A 19,727-nucleotide genomic window follows, 5' to 3' on the forward strand; every position below is an offset into this window, starting at 1 on the left:
TGGACCTCTTGGTCCAATTCACATGAAGCTGTTGAGTGTATAATGGCCACGAAGAACTAGGTCTCCTGAAATGTTGGTGTTATTTTCTCAAAGAACAGCTATTCCAACACACCCCAGAAAGTCCCCTCTAAGGAATAATGGACCTTAATATTTATGGAATTCCAGAAATACCCAAATTAGTATCCTGATTCTGGGGCACCAAATATTATCATATACTTGAATTATGAATAACTTCCCCTCCCACATTCTTTCCTGATCTGAAGGGAGTGGTGTGGAGAAAAGTGCCATCAAGTCACAGCTTACTTATGGTGACCCTGTAAGGTTTTTGAGGCAAGAGATATTGAGAGATGGTTTATCATTGCCTGCCTCTGTGTCATGTCCGTGGTATTCCTTGAAGATCTTCCTTCCAAATACAAGCCAGGGCCAAACCTCCTAGCTTCCGAGATCAGACTATATCGGGTAACCTGGGCTATTTAAAGCACCATTGAGGGGGGGAGTCTTTTGGGAGCAGACGAGCTGCTACGTGGGCGCAGTGAGGGTTTGCACCGAGTGTACAATCGGCGCCACTACAGTGGAGGGGAGTTATGTGGGCAGGGGGCTGCCTGAGGGCATGGACGGAAGTGAGGCAGAGCGCTGCATTCAGGTGGATGAGGGGGTGGAGTTGGGGGCATGGCCAGGCTTAGGCAGCTTCCTGAGCAGTTTGGCCCATGACACCCCCCCCCCGAGAGGCAAAAATAGCAGCGTGTCCCATAGGCACTTGTTGAAACTAAAAACAAAGGTCACCTCTGCTGCTGCGGAAGCTCGCAAACCCCTTAGGGAGTGGCATGATTGCCTCACCAATCCCCTCGTGCCTCGGGTTTTGCACTCCACGGTTGCTTTGATAGTATCTTTGACTTGCGAGGGGGAGAGGGAGAGAGAGGTCTCTCCCATGGGACTAACTGCTCTTGTTTCCAAGTCTCCACAGATTTTGGGCTCCCGAAGGCTCTGTATGCAAGGACTGTCACCCATGGCTGGGTAAGTTCCACTGTCCCCGCCCCAGCCTCCCCCCCCCTCGCTCTCAACTGCTCGGTGTACAAGCATCTCTGGCACTTGAACCAGGTAGTGGGCTCTGGCAGGGGGCATTTGCTGACCCTGCTCCCCTATGCTGCCGCCTGCTCCCTTCCCTTGGTCTGCCCTCTACTGTGTTCCCAACCCCTGGCAGGGCACGGGGTGTGTGTGTGTGGAAGCTGCCCCATTGTGGGGAGGTGGGTCAGAGACTGTCCCTTTAAGAGAACGACCAGCTGAAATGCAGCCTGCTGTTCCAGCTGCCGCCCCTGCAGGTGCTCTTGATCTCTATTTCCATTTTGCAGGTGGGACTCCAACACAGAGGCTTCTGCATGTGTCGCTCCACTGCCCCCCCCCCACTCCCTCAGCTGTTTCTGCCCGTTGCTCGGAATGGAGCCCCACCCATGGCGAGACTGTCCAGCACACACCAGGGAGACTGTTGCACTATGTTCTGGAAAAATAAAGTCTGAGATGTGCTCTCTGTTGTCTCTCCTGCTTGGCATCTGCTGCATGTTCCCTGAGCAGATTTGGTTTTGGAGGGGGCAGTCTATGAGCTGCCACACTGCCCCCCATGTGGCTGGACAGGGGAGAGGAGTGCCACCCCTCAGCCTGCCCAGGCTGACAGCCTACCCAAGCCCACAGGGCTGTTGTGCACAGGGCACTAAGTGGGGCTGAAGAAGTGGACTCAGAGTTCTGCGGCTGTTGAACTCGCACTCTGAGTTCCCTGGCCCCCATGGGAGGTGTTCCATGTACATTGCAGGGGGCGTCAGGGCAACACAGGTGGTCTCTGGTTGGGGGGGTGTCTGCTGCTGGGCTGCTCACTTCCAGACACACATTCCAGCCGCTGTCTATGATAGTGAACTCTTGCACTTGGCACTTCCTGCTTGTCCACGCATGCCTCTGCCCGCCAGCCTGCCATTGGCAGAGTCTCTGACAGCGGGAGGGAGTTGGGGGATTGACAGCACTTCCTGCTTGTCCACGCATGCCTCTGCCCACCAGCCTGCCATTGGCAGAGTCTCTGACAGCGGGAGCGAGTTGGGGGATTGACAGCCTCTCAGGTGCGGGCTTTCCTCCCCCTCGCCCGATCATATGCAACGGGCTGGCCAATCCCATGGTCCCGCTCGAGCTTGCGCCTCCTGCACCCCCACCTCGCCAGCGGGCCAATGGCATGCACCTGGGCGGAATCACCATGGCATTGGTTCTCGCTGGTCGTGCTGCTCTTCCCCCTCCAAGCATGGCATAATGTCTCCCCTTTGGAAGCCAATGAGCGGCACCATAGATCCGTCCATACCCGAGCAGCCAGCCACCATGTATGTCTGGATTGGACAGCCTGGGTAAAGTATTTATTTATTTCCTCATATTTATAACCCACCCTCACTGCAAGTGGACTCAGGGCAGCTAACAAGCCAAAATGGTGTCTAAACGTACAACAAACAGTAAAATATTAAAACATTGAAAGATTGAACATTAAAACACAATGGTAATCTGCAAGTAGATGGCAGATTATATCTATTCTAATACTTCCTGTACATAAACAATCCAGTACACACTTCCAGGACTTTTTTTGTAGCAGGAACTCCTTTGTATATTAGGCCACACACCCCTGACGAAGCAAATCCTCCAGGAGTTTACAGTAGGCCCTGTATTAAGAGTCCTGTAAACTCTTGGAGGGTGTGTGGCCTAATATGCAAAGGAGTACGTGCTACAAAAAAAGCCCTAGATATTTTCAAGTAAGTCACCTTATTTCACAGAAAAAAAAGAAACCTTATTTCTCAGATAACATAGAATTAAGCCAAACATATGTGTATTCTTAATCTCAGTATTACTGTTATTGATTGATTTGTTAAACTGATTTTTTTTCTACTCCCACAGGTCATGTTAAATTCATTCCCTACCTCTCCATGGAAAATCAAAGTATAGTAACACAGTTTATATTAGCGGGATTCTCCAATGATCCACAGATGCAGATTTTGCTGTTCTTGGTGTTTCTCATCATCTATGCAATGACACTGTTAGGAAACTTGACAATCATGCTGGTGATCAGGACAGAGACTAGCCTTCACACCCCCATGTTCTTCTTTCTTAGACATCTAGCCTTTGCTGATATTTGCTACTCCTCTGTTACTGTCCCAAAGATGTTGCAAAACTTCACAGCAAAGCAGAAAACCATTTCCCGGGAAAGATGCATCGCACAGATCTTCCTCCTCCTCCAGACTGGTTGTGCTGAAGCTGCTCTGCTTTCGGTGATGGCCTATGACAGATATGTTGCTATATGTATCCCTTTGAATTATTCAAGAATCATGATACAGCAAACATGTAGACAGTTGGTATGGGCAGCCTGGACAGCAGGTTCTTTAATGGCTGTGGCCAACACATTGCCATTAGTGGATCTGAGCTTCTGTAGAGAGAACACAATCCACCACTATACCTGTGAAATTCCATCCCTCTTGCCTTTGTCCTGCAGTGAAACTCACACTAATTATATGTTGATACATACCTCTAGTATTCTATTTGGCTTAATTGCTCTTTCCCCCATAAGCATCTCTTATATCATCTCCACAATCCTGAGAGCAAGGAGCAGGAGCAAAGCCTTTTCCACCTGCAGCTCACATCTCATTGTGGTTCTTTTGTTTTATATTACAGCTTTTGTCCCGTATTTGATGCCAAGTTCTAATTCCACCACAGTTCTGGAAACAGTGGTTTCCATTCAGTATAGCATTTTAACTCCCATGCTCAACCCCATGATCTACAGCTTGAAAAATCATGAAATTAAAATTGCTCTGGAAAAACAAATTAGAAAACATTGGTAATGCTTCACTGCAATTTACAGTTTCAATAAAGAAGAGCAAAATTCAAGCCTAGGACCATCTTGAAGTTGAACTAAACATTCCTAATTTTTATATGACAAAGTAGACTTTGACTCACAAATGGAGATATCTTGGAACATGCTATTGGGCTTGAAAGTGCTATTCAATCCAAATTATGTTCTACTTCAATAAAAATAAAAACATTATTCTTCCCTGCTTATTTAAGATCATTCTTATTTAATCTAAAATGCATCTATATAAACTGGATTCCACCTTCATACCTGTAAATGTGCTACTACACAGCTTGTAAGCAGTGTTCCCTCTAAACTGTGTTAGTGTGAGCTAGCTCCAGAGCCAGCTCGCCCACTAGGCAAATTAGGCATTTGCCTAGGGCGCTGGGTAGGGGTGTGCATTCGGTTCGGCCGAACCGTATATACAGCCGAATCAACACTGATTCGGCTGTATATGGAATTGGCCGTAGCCGATTCCCATTGCCGCCTATTATGCGGCAGCCGAATACGGCTCGCCGTATACTGCTGAACAGCTATTCGGAAGTATACGGCTGTCAATGGAAAAGGTGGGAAAGTAGCTTCTGCAGCCTCAGTGGAGCTGCTTGCCTACTTTCCCGCTTTTAGTGGCCTCTTCCCGCCTCTCCCATAGCCTCCCTGGGATCAGGGAGGGGGGGGAGGGGGAAGAGGAGCCCTAGCAGCCAATCCAAAGCATGCATTTGCAAAATGCATTGCAAATGCATGCTTTGCAGGGCTGTTGTGTAGCTGATGGCCCAGCCATCAGCTACATTGTTATTTTGATCGTTTGCTTACTTGGGTATCCAATTAAGCACTGTTGTCTGGACAATCAGAGAGCAGTGCTATTTTTTGAAATTGCTCTCTGTAGGGCCAGAGAACCTTTTTAAGGAGTCTTCCTGGCTGGACTCCTCCATTGCTGTGTTGGTGTATGTGGGTTGGTGTGAGAGAGATTGTGCTGCTGCTGGCTGGCCCTTGGCTTCAGCTGCTGCCTGCTGCTCTCTCACTCAGCCTTACCAGACTTCCCTGGACTCAGAGAAGACAAGGTAAGACAGTTTTGGGGTTCTTGTTTTAGTTTTTGTTGGTAAAAGGACTAGAGTCCCTTTACTTGTCCAGATTTGGGTGGGTGAGTACTGGGTGGGTAGCCTATTTAGGGTTGGGGTTAGGTTCTGCTGGGGGTGGGGGCCTGGGGTGGGGGGTTGCTAATTTGCCCATATCTTAATTTAGTGAGAGGACTTTTAAAAGTGCAGTATCCTTTTACTTCTCCTGATTTGGGTGGCTTGGATTTCTTGGGGTTAGGGTGAAGGGTTTTTTTTGGCGGGGGGGAGGGGAAAGTTCCTGTATTGTTAAAAGTTGAGTTTTTTACTGTTTCACTGTTTGATTTGTTGCTGCTGTGTTGTGTTGCTGCTGTGTTACTTTTCTCTTCAGGTTATTGGGGGGTGGTGGTGCTGTTTGGCCTAATTTTCATTGTTTAAAAGGCCACTTTTGTCCCCCTATTCCTGGTTCTGGTTTTAGGGGTGGGGGTGTTGTTGTTGACTGATTTGGCCTGAGTTTTCTTATTGGTGAAAGGCCACTTTTTAAAAACTTGAGTCACTTTGCTTGGCCTTTTTTTCCCTTTTGTCACTTCTCCTGGTTTGGGGGTGGGGGTGTTGTTGACTGATATGGCCTAAGTTTTCTTATTGGTGAAAGGCCATGTTTTAAACACTTGAGTTGCTTGGCCTTTTGTGATTCTGCTGGTTTTGTTCTGGTTTTTTTAAAATACCTCTGGTTGGTGAAGGGGGTTGGCGAGGGTGTGTGTGGGCTGGGTCACTCTCTTGTTGTTATAGAGTGATTTTTGGAATCTGAGTGTGCTCTTGGTTTGGCTAGGGCCACTAAATAGGCTGCCCCACTAATAAGGGTGTTTTTAGGGATTGTGTTTTTTTGAAATTTAAAACAAAATTAATCCAGTTTAGGGCTTTATCTCCTTTCACAATTCAAGTAGGCCAGATAGGGGTGCTTTAAAAAGATTTTAGGTTTCTCATAATAGGCAGCATGACTACTAGGCCACATCAGGCTCCCTTTTAAAGAGACTAGAGTTGCAGCAGCGGTGCATCTGGCTTTCAGCCACTGAAAGCTGGTGCATCCCTTAGATTTCCACAGGGTAAACCATAGCTTCTCTCACGTTATAGGGACACCTGATTTCTAGTTTGCAAGGAAATCAGGTTTGTCCCAGGATCTAGTTAGGAGAAGTTTAACTAGGAGGATATAACAAGGATTGCCTTCATCTCAAGGTAGCCTTTTAAAAACTGCAGCCAGGTAGAGGCAGGATCACCTAGTCTCCTAAACTTTACCAGACTACTACCCTAACCCAAAGAAGGACAGGTTAGGGACCAAAAAAACAAATAAACAAGCTTTGGTGGGAGGGTTTTTAAAAAGAAGTCAGGGCACCTGTTGGTTCAGGGTACAGTGCAGTGAGTTAGGTTTGTAAAAAACCCCACTCTCAGTTCAGGTTCTGTGAGACTGGCCAAGGGTGACATGAGTGATAGGCAGCAGAAGAGGGGCCCTGGGGGCAAGGCCAAGGAGAAGACTAGAGGGGTGAAGGGGAGGGGGAGGACCCAGGTCTCCCCCCACCTGTACGTGGGGCCACTCCACAGCCGCTTTCCAGCACTCTGACCTCTGGCCGGAGTGTGATGAAGAAGAAGGCCCGCCTTGGGCCCTTCATCGAGGCTGCTGCTGGGGCGCCCCCAGCAAAGGTGCCATTAGGTGCTGGCACTGCGCAGGGGTCTGCTGCTCGGGCAGTCTCTCCTCCAGCTGATGTCGCTCGGCCTCAGCAGCCAGAGGAGGGGCTGCAAGAGCAGCCCTCCTTGGAGATGAGCTTTGGGGACAGTTTTCTGTCCAAAACAATCACCCCAAGGAGGGTGCAGGGTGTCGTGCAGGAGCTGGAGGAGAAGCTGGTTGAGGAGGACCAGCCCCCTTCTTCGGTTCCTTCGGGCACCAGCAGTCCTTCAGGGGATGGCCAGGAGGGGAGGCCGCATGGGGTGGAGGGGGAAGAGATGGAGACACACGAGGTGCCTCCATCTCCGCCCACTTCCCCCCAGTGGCCAGCCCCTCCTGCCACCCCGAGACACAATGTGTCTCCCCCAAGCACCTCAATGGATGTGGCTCCGGACACCCAATCTGCCAGTCAGTTTGGGCATCCGTTCACCTCTAAAGTATGGAAGCATTTCCAACTTATGGAGGATCCACGTTATGCGCAGTGCAAGCTGTGCAGGGCCCGGATCAGTCGTGGGCGGGACCCTGCCCACCTGACTCCGGGGGGGATGTGGAATCACCTGCGGAAGCACCACCCAGGGGTGCTTCTTAAGGGGGAGAAGCAGGCTGGTGCTGTGTTGTCCAAGCGGACAACAACACCACCCAGCCAGGAGGTCCATCCCATCGCGACTACCTCCGCTCTCCAGGAGCGTTCCGTGGGAGAACAGGGACGCCAGGCATCTCTGCCTGAGATGTTTGGTAGGGGCACCTCTGTGCCAAGAGAGGCACGGCAGGAGGGTGATTGCCTGGCACCTTGCCAGGTCGGTCGCCCATGGGCTTCCGTTTTCAGTGGTCGACAATCCTGGGGTGCGGGGGTTGCTGGAGTACCTGGCGCCCTGGTACAAAATTCCTGCTAGAACCACCCTTAGCAGGACCATTGTGCCAGCTCTTTTCAGGGCGACCAGATCTGTGGTGAAGGAGCATTTGTCCCATGCTGCTGGGGGGACTGTTCATTTCACTTCAGATATCTGGACCTCCAAACATGCGTTTGAGGGGTATCTCTCCCTAACTGCGCATTGGTGGCAACCCAAAGAGGTGGTTGGGGGTGGCAGTAGCGACAGGCAGGGTCAGGGCCGCCGGGCCGGCTATTGCTGGGCCTTGCTGCACACCGAAGCAGTCGACACGCCGCACACGGCAGACACTCTCGGAGCCATCCTCTCACGGCAGTTAGAGGGCTGGGTAGGCAGCATCCCCGTCACCACGGGCTTCGTGGTGACTGATGGTGGCTCAAACATCAAGGCTGTACAACGTCAGGGCCTAAAACGCCTTCCTTGCGTGGCCCACCTTCTCCACCTCGTGGTTAAGGACGCATTGGGACAGACGAAAAGCCAGGATCGTCTGTATCTAGCCGCGTCCCATGAGTACCGACTTCTGCTCCAGAAGTGTCAGTACATCACGGGTCACTTCTCACGCAGCAATATGGACTCGTATCGGCTCCGTGAGAAACAGACACTGACAGGCGTGCCATGGCACCGCCTGCTCGGTGACGTCAGCACACGCTGGAACTCCACCTGCGCCATGCTGGAGCGCATGGTGGAGCAGAGAGCAGCCCTGGATGCTTTTGTCTCTGAGACGAGGGTCTTTCAGGATGAGAACCGTCTCACCCAAGAGGATTGGGTGGTCATTTCTCAGACTGTGGAGGTTATAGGGGCACCCTCTTTGGGTGCCCCAGCAATGGGATCCCCTGGCCTAATCTTTTGGGGACTTGGGGGGGGGTTGGAGGGGAGCATCCCCTGCAGGTCCCCTGCAAATTTGGGGGCTCTCCCTCAAACCCCCTCCCCTCCAGGCGGCTTCAAATATACCCTATTTGCCATTGATTTCAATGGCCCATAGGGTATAATAGAGCCGTATATCCGGAAATAGCCGCGCATCTACCGTATATGCGGCTATTCCGAATACGGTATTCAGCAGTATACGGGGATTCCGAATTTTTTTTCCCCATATACTTCCGAATCCGTGTAATGCCGAATTTTTTTTTTTTTTGCACATCCCTAGCACTGGGTGGAGGGAGCACTGAATTGGGCTTTCCCCCCCTCCAGGCACCCAAGACAAATGCCTAATTGCCCTGGGGCTCAGACAAATGCCTAATTGCCCTGGCACTCAGAGTAGTGATGCCAGCCTCGTGCTTATCCACTTCAACCAGCATTGAACAAAAGATAAATTCTATCATCTTGTTTACATGTGAAGTCCCCCCCAGCATATAAGCATTGAGTTGATGCTATTTTATCAGCATATTCAGGTCCCATCTAATCCCCAGGTGAAGGGGCGGGAGGTTCTGGAAGAGGATAGAGCATACATTAAAAGCAACCTTCCATTTAAATGGTTGGGGAAAAGTAAGTGCTGCACAGGCATGCCCTGAAAGTCCTTACTAAGCAGTCTAATACTATAAAGAGTACTAATTAATGGAATTATCCCACCATTTTTAATTACCTTGCAAAGTCGCTGTAAAATTCATAAGTTTTTAAACTTGACTACTAAAGAACTGGTCCCCATCTAATTGAAGATTTGAATCTTAACAGTTTTTCCGCTGCAGAAAGAGTTGTATTCCAATAAAGGTAGTGAATCCACTCAAATGTCATGCTAGGGATTGTGGCACCCTGATGGATAAAAGCTACATGGGGCATGACTACAGAGAGGAGGGTAAATAAGCATACCCATTTTTTTTGCATTCTGTACCTTCAAAAAGATACGAAGCTTGTGTGAATCAGATATATCTGGGTTACAGATCCTTCTAAGATCATCTGTACTGTCTCAATAAAATTATTAAAAACAAATATGACAAAGTATAAAATATAAACAGAGCAGACTACACACATTTATGGTAGACAGCAAAAATGTGAAGAGCAATTGATGACTATCTTAGGTATACTTGCCTTATCTGTGAGTCACATTTGGCAAGCTAATTTCTTAAACTAAAGAGGGGGAGCATATACCAGGAGAGTCAGATACATGAGTCCATCTAGCTCTCTTACAGCAGGCTTACATTGTTCTTGCCCAGAAAATGATGACTGCATTAAAGGGTTCCATGTGGTGTTTATTATAGAAGAAGAAGAAGACCGCAGGTTTATACCCTGCCCTTCACTCTGAATTAGAGTTCAGAGCGGTTTACAATCTCCTTTATCACTTCCCCCACAACAGATACCCTGTGAGGTAGGTGGGGCTGAGAGAGCTCTCCCAAAAGCTGCCCTTTCAAGGACAACTCATACGAGACCTATGGTTAACCCAAGGCCATTCCAGCAGCTGCAAGTGGAGGAGTGTGAAGCAAACTCGGTTCTTCCAGATAAGAGTCTGTACATTTAACCATTACACCAAAATGGTGTGTCTGAGTGCTCTCTATATTTCAATTTGTCATAACTTTTAAGGCAACTCTATGTGACGCAATTTGTTGTTGCAGTTGTTGTTAAGGACGGACCCATGTATTTCTTTGACAAGTGAATCCCATTGGGAATTTTGATTGACAAAGGAAAATTCATAGGTTGACTTCTAGAGTTGAATATGATTTCCTCCCAAGATACATTGCCCAAACAAAACTTTTTCATTCTTTTAACTAGGCTGGAAGCTAATTTATTCAAGATTAGCCCCAAGGCATTTGTAGGATTCTTTGAAGGGAAATAATGATTTAAGGTGGTTTTATGAGCAGAACAAAATAGTACATCTTTTTGTTACTTCATCTTGAAGAGAAAGAAGAGATTGGATTTATAACCTACTCTTCATAACCCAAAGGAGTCTCAGAGTAGTTTACAATCTCCTTTCCCTTCCCCTTCCCACAAAAGACACCTTGTGAGGTAGATGAGGCTCAGAGAGCTCTCCCAGAGCTGCCCTTGAGCAGAACAGCTCTGAGTGAACTTGTGGCTGACTCAAGGTCACATCAGCAGGTCATTGTGGAAGAGTGGAGAATCAAACACAGTTCTCCCAGATAAGAGTCTGTGCACTTAACCACTATACCAAACTGGCTTTCTTTGTTTTGCCTTGGTGCAACTCCCTTTCCTCTTCACAATTCTATGAGTGGGCAGAGAGCAGAGGTCAGACTTCCTCCCCAACGCATTATCTAAGTCAAAAAAGTGCACTAAAGGTGAGTTAATCACTTTTCACATTGTTTCAGGAACTTTCTCTAAATGATATTAACAATCATTATTATTGTTTTATTATTTAAAATATTTAGTAACGTTACCTAAATAATCATGTGTAGGAATTACTAATAAAACAGTTTTCATGTTCCTTGCTCTGGGCTTGCATGGATAACCATTTCTGCTTGTTTTCTGCTTTTTTTGTCTGTAAGACAAACCTTATTACTTTATTTGTTGCATGTACCATCTTGTTGATTGTGTTTGACTTAAACCATGTAATCTGCCTTGGATCTCAGTGAAAAGACAAGGTATAAATATGGGAACGAAATACATATGTGTATGTAGCCAAAACGATTTTTTTTTTGCTTGCCCTAGTCTCATAAAATACTTTTCTTGGATTCTTTCACCTCCAACCTAAGTCCATTCATAACTACGTCAGTGTGGCATAACAGTTAGTGGGGCCTATTTGAGTTCTTTATAGACTCTTGCATACTGCTGGGTGACTTTGGACCAGGCATTCTCTCTCAGCCTCAAAAGCATTATTTGGAGGGCAAAATGGGAAATCCAGATGTCCCAATCTAGCCTTGCAAAAAAGAGCGAGATAAAATGTGATCTATTCCTGTCTATATATTCTACCCTGAGAGTCGGACTCCACTGTGCAACTGAACAACAAAGTATATTCTACTTATTTAAAAACAGACAGAATTAGCAACCCATAGCAAAATGTCACAGAGTTTCATCTCAGCCACCTGCTCCAAATCTCCCCTCAGGTGTTAAGTGCTGAGACTGACAGTGCTGCATGGTACAGCTGGGTAAGAAGAATCCTGTTCCCCCAGGTGTCCAGCTACAGCAATGTCACCTCAGTCTTGATGCTCATCAGTGAGGGGATGACAGGGGAGGTAATCTGGAGTGATGTTCCTGGAGTTGGGTGACAGGGAGAGGAGGGTTCTTGTCACCCACCCAGCCTCCTGCCTTCAGTGCCATCACCAAACCAATTCTTTCCCCCCACCCCCACCCCCTCAGAGCACTGAGTGAGGTGGTGGCGGGGGGGGGGAGCTGCTGGTTTCCCCACACTCACCACATTCAGGTTGTCATGCAGGGATATTGGACTTTCAGCTGGAGACACAAGGCTTGTGCTTTATAGTTCGGTTAATCCAGCAAGGCAGTCCTCCCAGCAGATGCTGGAGCTAGGCTATAATCAGGATCCCACAAGGAAGTACTATTCTCAGAGCACTGTTCTATGTCCACTGGTGATTTTTGCACAGCGAGCTTGAAGCTTTGCTTCCCTTGTGTCATCTCAGCTCAGGCTTTCTGCCACCACTGTCCCTGCAAAGCTGAGAAGTGTGTATTCTGGGGACTATGGTGCCATATTCACATTCTGCCTGATGAATAGCCTCTTGTGCTTCTGGATCAATGTCAGCAGGTGCCTCCTGATTCCTTTGGTCCTCCTCAGCCATAGCCTTCCAAGTCATGAGACTTCCTTGTGTGAGAAGAGGAGTTGCCTAGCAATCCTCTTCCCCACTTCCACAGCAGCAGGGTGGTTTTTTAGGATTTTTTAACCCTCTATTTTGGAGGAAAAGTTTATTTTTTTATTTCTAAAATCCTGGGAGTCTCCCATGTTCCAGGAAAAAAAAATCTGCCTCTGTCAATGTGGCCCCAATCCATGGATATAAGAATCTGCAGATGGGGGCACACTTTACTATTAGAATATATATTACTAAAAATTAAATAATTGTATTTATTGTTAAAAAAATAGTTACAGACTATTAACTGAAGACATCCTTAGGCAAATGACCAGTGGGATTTTAGAGTACTTTTAAAAATTGAAGAATTGTCACACTCCTTCCCACTTTGTATCACACAATTCCTTTTGGCAGCCACATTAGTTGCAAAATCATATTTTCTGACATTTAGAATTGTCCTTCATTGGACTGTCTTTTATAAAAAACTGGCTTCTGAAATTTTCTATTCATATATCATGTAGGTATATGCAGCATGTGTCTGCTACTTTAACCCATTCCAATCATTGGAGTATTGGTACTTCTACCATACATATGGGAAAGCATGCTACAGGGGACTTTCTCTATATTCATGATCAATTCACACTATTTTGTGTGAATGGATCAGGAAACATTATGTTCCAGCATCAAAACCCAGATTTTTAAGGGGACGCATTCATGCAAAGTGAAGCTGGAAAATATGCATGTTGCTCTTTTCACTCAGAATGGTGGCCATACATATAGAGAGCATTGAACATAATACAGTCTCTTTTATTAGGCATTCTGAAATTCTCAGACTGTAAATACACATGAAAATCACTGTTTGGGGTCATTACCATTATTTACTGGAATGGTTACAAGAGTTGGGATTCTTAGCCATTACGAGAAACAGCACATGATCTAGATGATATTAACAATCATTATATTGGTTTTATAATTTAAAATATTTAGTAAGTAAGGTTACCTAAATCATCTTGTATAGGAATTACTCTTGAAACAGTTTTATTTAGTAAGTAAGGTTACCTAAATCATCTTGTATAGGAATTACTCTTGAAACAGTTTTCATGTCCCTTGCTGTTTTGGAAGTCTCCCCTTTCCATTGAAAACTGATTCCACTGCACAGCCCTGAATGAATGTTGGAACTCCAGCATCCAGAGTTCCACTTCAGGTGTGACTTGGTTTCTTCTGTATTGGGATGTTGGAATGTATTATAAGGGAATCTTTGTTTCTCAGAGATTGAAGTCAAAATATCCCCTATCAGAGCTGAACAAATACCAGGATCGTCTGGGCTTACATGGATAACCATTTCTGCTTCCTTTCAAGATTCTGTAAGACAAACCTTATTACTTTGTTGGATGTACCATCTTGTTGCTTGTGTTTGACTTAAACTGTGTAATCTACCTTGGATCTCAGCAAGAAAGGCAAACTATAAATAAGGGAAAGAAATACATCATGATTCTCTCCATAGCCAAAACTTGATGATGTTTGTTGTTTTTTGCTTACCCTAGTCTCATAAAGTACTTTTCTTGGATTCTCTCACCTCCAACTTAAGTCCATTCATAACTACCTCAGTGTGGCATAACAGTTAGTGGGGCATATTTGAATTCCTTATAGACTCTTGAATACTGCTGGGTGACTTTGGACCAGGCATTCTTTCTCAGCAAGCATTATTTAGAGGACAAAACGGAGGCAGGGAAATCCAGATGTCCCAATCTAGCCTTGCTGAAAAGGGGGAGATAAAATGTGATCTATACCTGTCTATATATTCTTCCTCTTTTAAACAGATAACAGAATTGGAGGCCCATAACAAAATTACACAGACTGTCGCCTCAGCCACCTGCTCCAATTCTCCCCTCAGGTTTTAAATGCTGAGACCGGCAGTGCTCCAAGGCACAGCTGAGTAGGAAGAATCCTCTTCCCCCAGGTGTCCAGCTGCAGCAATGTCACCTCAGGCTTGATGCTTATCAGCGAGGAGATGAGAGGGGTGGGAGTTTGGAGTTATGCTGCTGCTAATGGGAGAGTAGGGTTCTTGTCACCCACCCAGCCTCCTGCCTCCAGTGCTATCACCAAACCAATTCTCCCCCCGCCCCCTCCCCCCAAAAAAACCCTCAGAACACTGAGTGAGGTGGTGTCAGCGAAGGGTTCATTGAAGTTTCAAAATGATCAGACTTGTCTTTGTTAAAAACTAAGTTACATTTATTGATAACTACAATGTTACTCTTAGCATGGATTCATTGGAACTGATAACAAACAGCTTGAACCATTGGCATTTATGAATACACTTCAAAGGATTTGGGTTTTAAACTATTTCCCATAATAAACTACAGACAGTCTCTGCAAGTAACACTTTCACATGCCCGGTTATCTTTCACAGTTGATGGTTACATCCCCCTCCTGGTGATGTGCTTGCTCTGCTCAGGAGGCGCCTGGGAAGTTAGCTGAGCACTCTGCACTTCAAAGGCCTCGCTGGGCTTTGGAACTTTGGTAATATCCATTCTCACCCTCCCCCCGTTACTATGCAAGGTGCCTAGATTAGTAGCATAGAGATTTATTAAGCAATCAGGTTAGTAAGCAGTAAATAATGAATTCAGGAATCAAATGTAACTTCAATTAAACATAGTCTGACATCAGGGGGTGCAGCTGATGGTTTCCCCACACTCACTACATTCAGGTTGTCATGCAGGGATATTGGGCTTTCAGCTGGAGACACAAGGTTTGTGCTTCATAGATCAGTTAATCCAGTAAGGCAGTCCTCCCAGCAGATGATGGAGCTAGGCTGTGATCAGGATCCTGCAAGGAAGTACAATTCTCAGAGCACTGTTCTATATCCACTGGTGGGTTTTGCACAGCCAGCTTGATGCTTTCCTTCCCTTTTGTCATTCTAATAGTAAAGTGTGCCCCAATCTGCAGATTCTTATATCCATGGATTGGGGCCACATCAACAGAAGGCAGATTTTTCCTGGAACATGGGGGCTCCCAGGATTTTAAGTGGGGATTTTAGGGGATTTTTTAATGTGCCCTCATCTGCAGATTCCTATATCCATGTATTGGGGAGGTAAGGTCTGCCACCACTGTCCCTGCAGAGCTGGAGAGTGTGTGTTCTGGGGCCATGGAACCACATTCACATTCTGCCTGGTGAATATTTCAGGATCTAGTGGCAAGGTCTCTCTTTAAGGTTCAGGCAGAATAGCCTCTTGTACTTCTGGATCACTGTCGGTAGGTGCCTCCTTTGTCAAGTCTGCTGTATTGTTATTAACATGTAGTCCAACTCTGGTTCAGAAGCAAGGGATTCTGGGCTCTTACTGAATACCGATACTGCTAGCTACCTTTCCTCCCCCCCTCCTCCCCTTAGCTATGCCTTTGTTGTGTAGTCTGCTTTGAAATGCTGATATGTGAACAAGATTGTGGAGCCTTATCAAGCTGGGTGTCTGTGAGAGTGTTAAGCGCCAAGGCCTTGGCTTGGGAACGAGGGAGTAACATCCTTGTGCGAAAATATCCTGCATAGAGTGCCCTGCCTGTAGGAATCCTTTGATCTATACCTTAAATGCTTGGTTACTGTCCATGTACCCCAGTCCTTCAATCTCTATCATGGTCTTCATTTCTGCGTTCAATAAACTAGTAACTTTGTTTCAACCAAAGACTTGTTATTGAATTCATCTGACTTGACATTTTGAAGGACTCCCTATTTTGGAGTTCAACCTTTCCGGCAACTGAAAAGGCAATGTCCGACCAGCCTCCGGACAACGGAGAACTCCCAACAAGAGCGGAGGGGGCCGAGACACCCTGGCACATTCACACTGGCAGAAGGACTGCGGCTTCCCCTCCCCAGTTTCAGCTGGTAGTTACTCCCCGGCAATACCAGCCGAGGACCTCGACCACGCTAATGGACCAGGCCCCGATCCGCCGGGAGGCGATCATGACCCACCACACCAGGCGGGTGCAGCTGGCCGAAGCCGCGGCTACCAACCTGGGCGAGCCGGAGGAAGGAGCCGAGGCGACCGTGACACAAGCCCCGGGCAGCGGGAGCGAAGGTGCGGAGTATGAAGAGGAGGATGGGGGGCGGAACCCCAAGGACCCGCCCGACGAGGACTACCAGATGTTCCGGTCAATGGTCCGCCGCGAGGTCGACGGGGCATTGAAGGACCTCAAGGAACAACTGCAGACCCTAACCGCCCAGCTGGGGAGAGCGTTGGGGGTAACCAGGACCCGCCAGCAACAGCCGGTGCCAGCGGGGCCGCGAGGACAGCCGAGCCAACCTCCACCCGTCGCCCCAGCGGGCCCCCAAGTGCCGGTGGCGCTCCCCGCGCCGGTGCTGCCCCAAGCGCTGGCGGCCCCCACCCCGGCCAGGCAGCGAGACCTAGGGGGGGTTGAGAGCTGGACGCAACTTTCGACGGGGATCCGGAGGAAGTGAACTATTTTGCAATCCAAGCGAATAGCTACATGCACTACTGGGGAGATCTGTTCCCTGATTAGGTGAGCCGAGTGGACTATTTGGGGTCGAAGCTGCGGGGTCCTGCTAAGAAGTGGTATGTGAGCCTGTGTGAAACCAACAGCCCGCTCCTGCACTTCGTGAACACGTTCGTGCAAGCTCTACTGACCCAGTACGAGGACCCCCTGCAAGAGGCCAGAGCGCTTTCAGCGCTGCGGAACATGAAGCAGGGGGCCCGATCCATCCGAGAATATGTGGCAGATTTCCAGGCGAACGCCACCCAAGCCCGGAATTGGAATGAAGTGATGAAGATCGAGCACTTCACTAACGGGCTGAACCCCAACATCCTGGAACGGGCTCTCACCCAAGCCCAACCAGACACGCTAGTGGGGTGGATCCAGCTCACGGGAGAGGTGGAAACCAACCTGAAAAGAGTGGCCATGCTGCGCCAGGCGCTGCCGGCGGGCAAGGGGGGACCCAAGACCACCCTGGGGAAGGTCGACCCCCCTAAAGCCAAGAAACCGCCGGCGGTCGCTCCGGCGGGGCCCCGCCATTGCTTCCGGTGCGGCGACCCAAGTCACCTCGCCTCCAACTGCCCTCAGCCTCCCTCTGGGACCGCCCCGGCGCCGGGGTCAATCAGGCAGAGCACCCCGGCCCCAAGAAGGCCCCTGGCCGCCCTAAGGATGCGGCGAAAAGCAGTGCGTTGATGGTGCAGGAGGAGCTGCAGGAAGAAGAGGTCCGCCTGTCCGCGGAACTGGCCGACCTCGCATGGGAAGAGGAGCCGGCGGGAAACGACTCCGACATGCTTTGAGCGGTGCCAACCATCAGGTCGATCGGGAAAAGGCACCACTAACGGTAAAAACCACGGGAAGACTGTACTTTGTGATGGTAAAACTATTGAACCCAAAATTGAAAAGATTCCTGCAGATTCGAGCCCTCATAGACTCAGGGCGCAACCGGGAACTAATCTCCCCCAAGGTGGTGGAGGCCCTGGGACTGGAGCGCGCACAACTGCCCCACTCCATGTTGTTTGAGCAGATGGACGAGTTGGTGATGGGGGGGGGACCGTGTACGCAGGAAACAGAGCCATGCCCCTTGGGGATTGAGGGCCATTGGGACCTGGAGACTTTTGTCATTGCCCAAGCGTGCAGCTATCCCGTGGTGTTGGGAGTGGGGTGGCTGGAAAAACATGAGCCCCTTATCCGCTGGAAGGCACAGACCTTCAGGTTCCCCGATCCAGACTGTAGCGGGCACCTATGGAACCCGGCATGGGGGCCGCGAGCGCCCGCCGCCCAAGAGAGGGCGTGCGTCCTGGTAGAGGAGGTGCACCAGATCCCGAGCGCCTATCGCGACCTGATGGAGGTTTTCAGCGAGCGGGAGGCCAACCAATTACCCCCCTCATCGGAACACAGACTGTGTTAAAGAGCTAATCCCCGGGGAAAGGCTGCCCCGGGCCAAACTCTACCAGATGGGGTGGGCTGAGAAAAAGGAACTGCGCAAATTCTTAGACTTGAACTTAAAGAGGGGGTTCATCAGACACGCAATGACCCCCCACGCGGCCCCAGTTTTGTTTAGAAAGAAGAAGGATAATACGCTTAGACTTTGCACCGACTTTCGCGGGATAAACGCGATATCAATGTCCAATGCCTACCCCATCCCCCTCTTCAAAGACTTATTGAACACGGTGGCGGGGGGGGGAAATCTTCACAAAACTCGACTTGAGAGACGCGTACTTCCGAGTGCGCATCAAAGAGGGGGGTGAGTGGAAGACGGCGTTCAACACCCCAATGGGACAATTTGAGTATTTGGTTATGCCGTTTGGGTTGCAGGGGGCGCCTGTGGTATTCATGAACTTTATAAATGATGTGTTGAGAAAATTTCTGTACAAGGGGGTGGTGATGTACCTGGATGACATCATTATTTACTCGCAGGATGAGCAGTCCCATGTAAAATTGGTGAGGGAGGTGCTGGCCACCCTGCTAGAGCACCATCTGTATGCCAAACTGTCTAAATGTGAATTTCACCGCACTGAATTGGACTACCTCGGATTCCGAGTGTCCAGGGACGGACTAGCCATGGACCCTGCGAAAGTCCAGGCGGTCTTAGAGTGGGCTCCCCCGAGGACACGTAGACAGCTCCAATCATTTCTCGGATTCTCCAGTTTTTACAGAGGATTCATTGAGGGGTTCGCCCAGATCGCCCTACCCCTGACTGACCTCCTCAGGACAAAGGGGAAGGGGGAGGAAGCGAAATGCCCTGTGGCCAAGCTAAACTGGAAGCCCGCTTGTCAGGCGGCTTTCAACAGTCTCAAGCAACTGTTCACTAGCGAGCCAGTCCTGAGCCACCCAGATGAGCAGAAGGGCTTCGTGGTCCAATGCGACGCTTCCGACGTCGCCGTAGGAGCCATTCTCATGCAGAGGGATGGGGAGGGGAAGCTACGGCCCTGTGCTTACATCTCGCGGAAGTTCTCTGACGAGCAGAGAAATTGGTCAGTGTGGGACAAGGAGGCTTTCACAGTCATGTTTGCACTAAAAACCTGGAGATCGTGGTTGGAGGGAGCTAAGGTGCCCTTCGAGATCTGGACTGATCACAAAAATCTCGAAGCCCTCACCGGGAAGAGGAAATTAAGTGAAAAGCAAATCCGGTGGGCAGGATTCTTTTCAAAGTTCATTTCACCCTAAAACACATCCCGGGGACCCGGAATTTCTTAGCGGACGCCCTATCCAGGCTCCCGCAACACGAAAGCCAGAGGGAAGAGGTGGTTGACTTGCTAATTTCCCCCACGCAAGTGGCGGCCATGGTCACCACCCGCTCACAGAAAAGGAGGGAGCTAGACGGGCTCAGCCGCGAGCGCATCGCCTTGGAGACCGAGAGGGAGGGAGGTGGGCGGCCCGAGGGGGTGCAGAAGGGAAAGGACGGGTTGTGGTACAAGGGGGAGAAACTCTACGTACCGATGTCACTGAAAAGGGAAATCTTGCAACTGTGCCATTCGTCCAAGCTGGCCGGTCACTTTGGCTATGTAAAAGCCTTGCACTTAGTGAACCAGCAGTTTTGGTGGCCGTCTCTAT

At 48.9% G+C, this 19,727-nt stretch overlaps 1 protein-coding gene across 1 annotated transcript; it reads left to right on the top strand.

The window, feature by feature from the left end:
• The first annotated feature begins 2,945 nt into the window (after positions 1 to 2,945).
• LOC132584282 (olfactory receptor 8S1-like) lies at positions 2,946 to 3,854 on the top strand. The gene has a single exon (XM_060256132.1). It carries the CDS (start codon positions 2,946 to 2,948, stop codon positions 3,852 to 3,854), a length of 909 nt encoding a protein of 302 aa, XP_060112115.1.
• The last annotated feature ends 15,873 nt before the right edge of the window (positions 3,855 to 19,727 follow it).

This window comes from Heteronotia binoei, chromosome 15 (genome assembly GCF_032191835.1).
Source record: "Heteronotia binoei isolate CCM8104 ecotype False Entrance Well chromosome 15, APGP_CSIRO_Hbin_v1, whole genome shotgun sequence".
Classification (NCBI taxonomy): domain Eukaryota; kingdom Metazoa; phylum Chordata; class Lepidosauria; order Squamata; family Gekkonidae; genus Heteronotia; species Heteronotia binoei.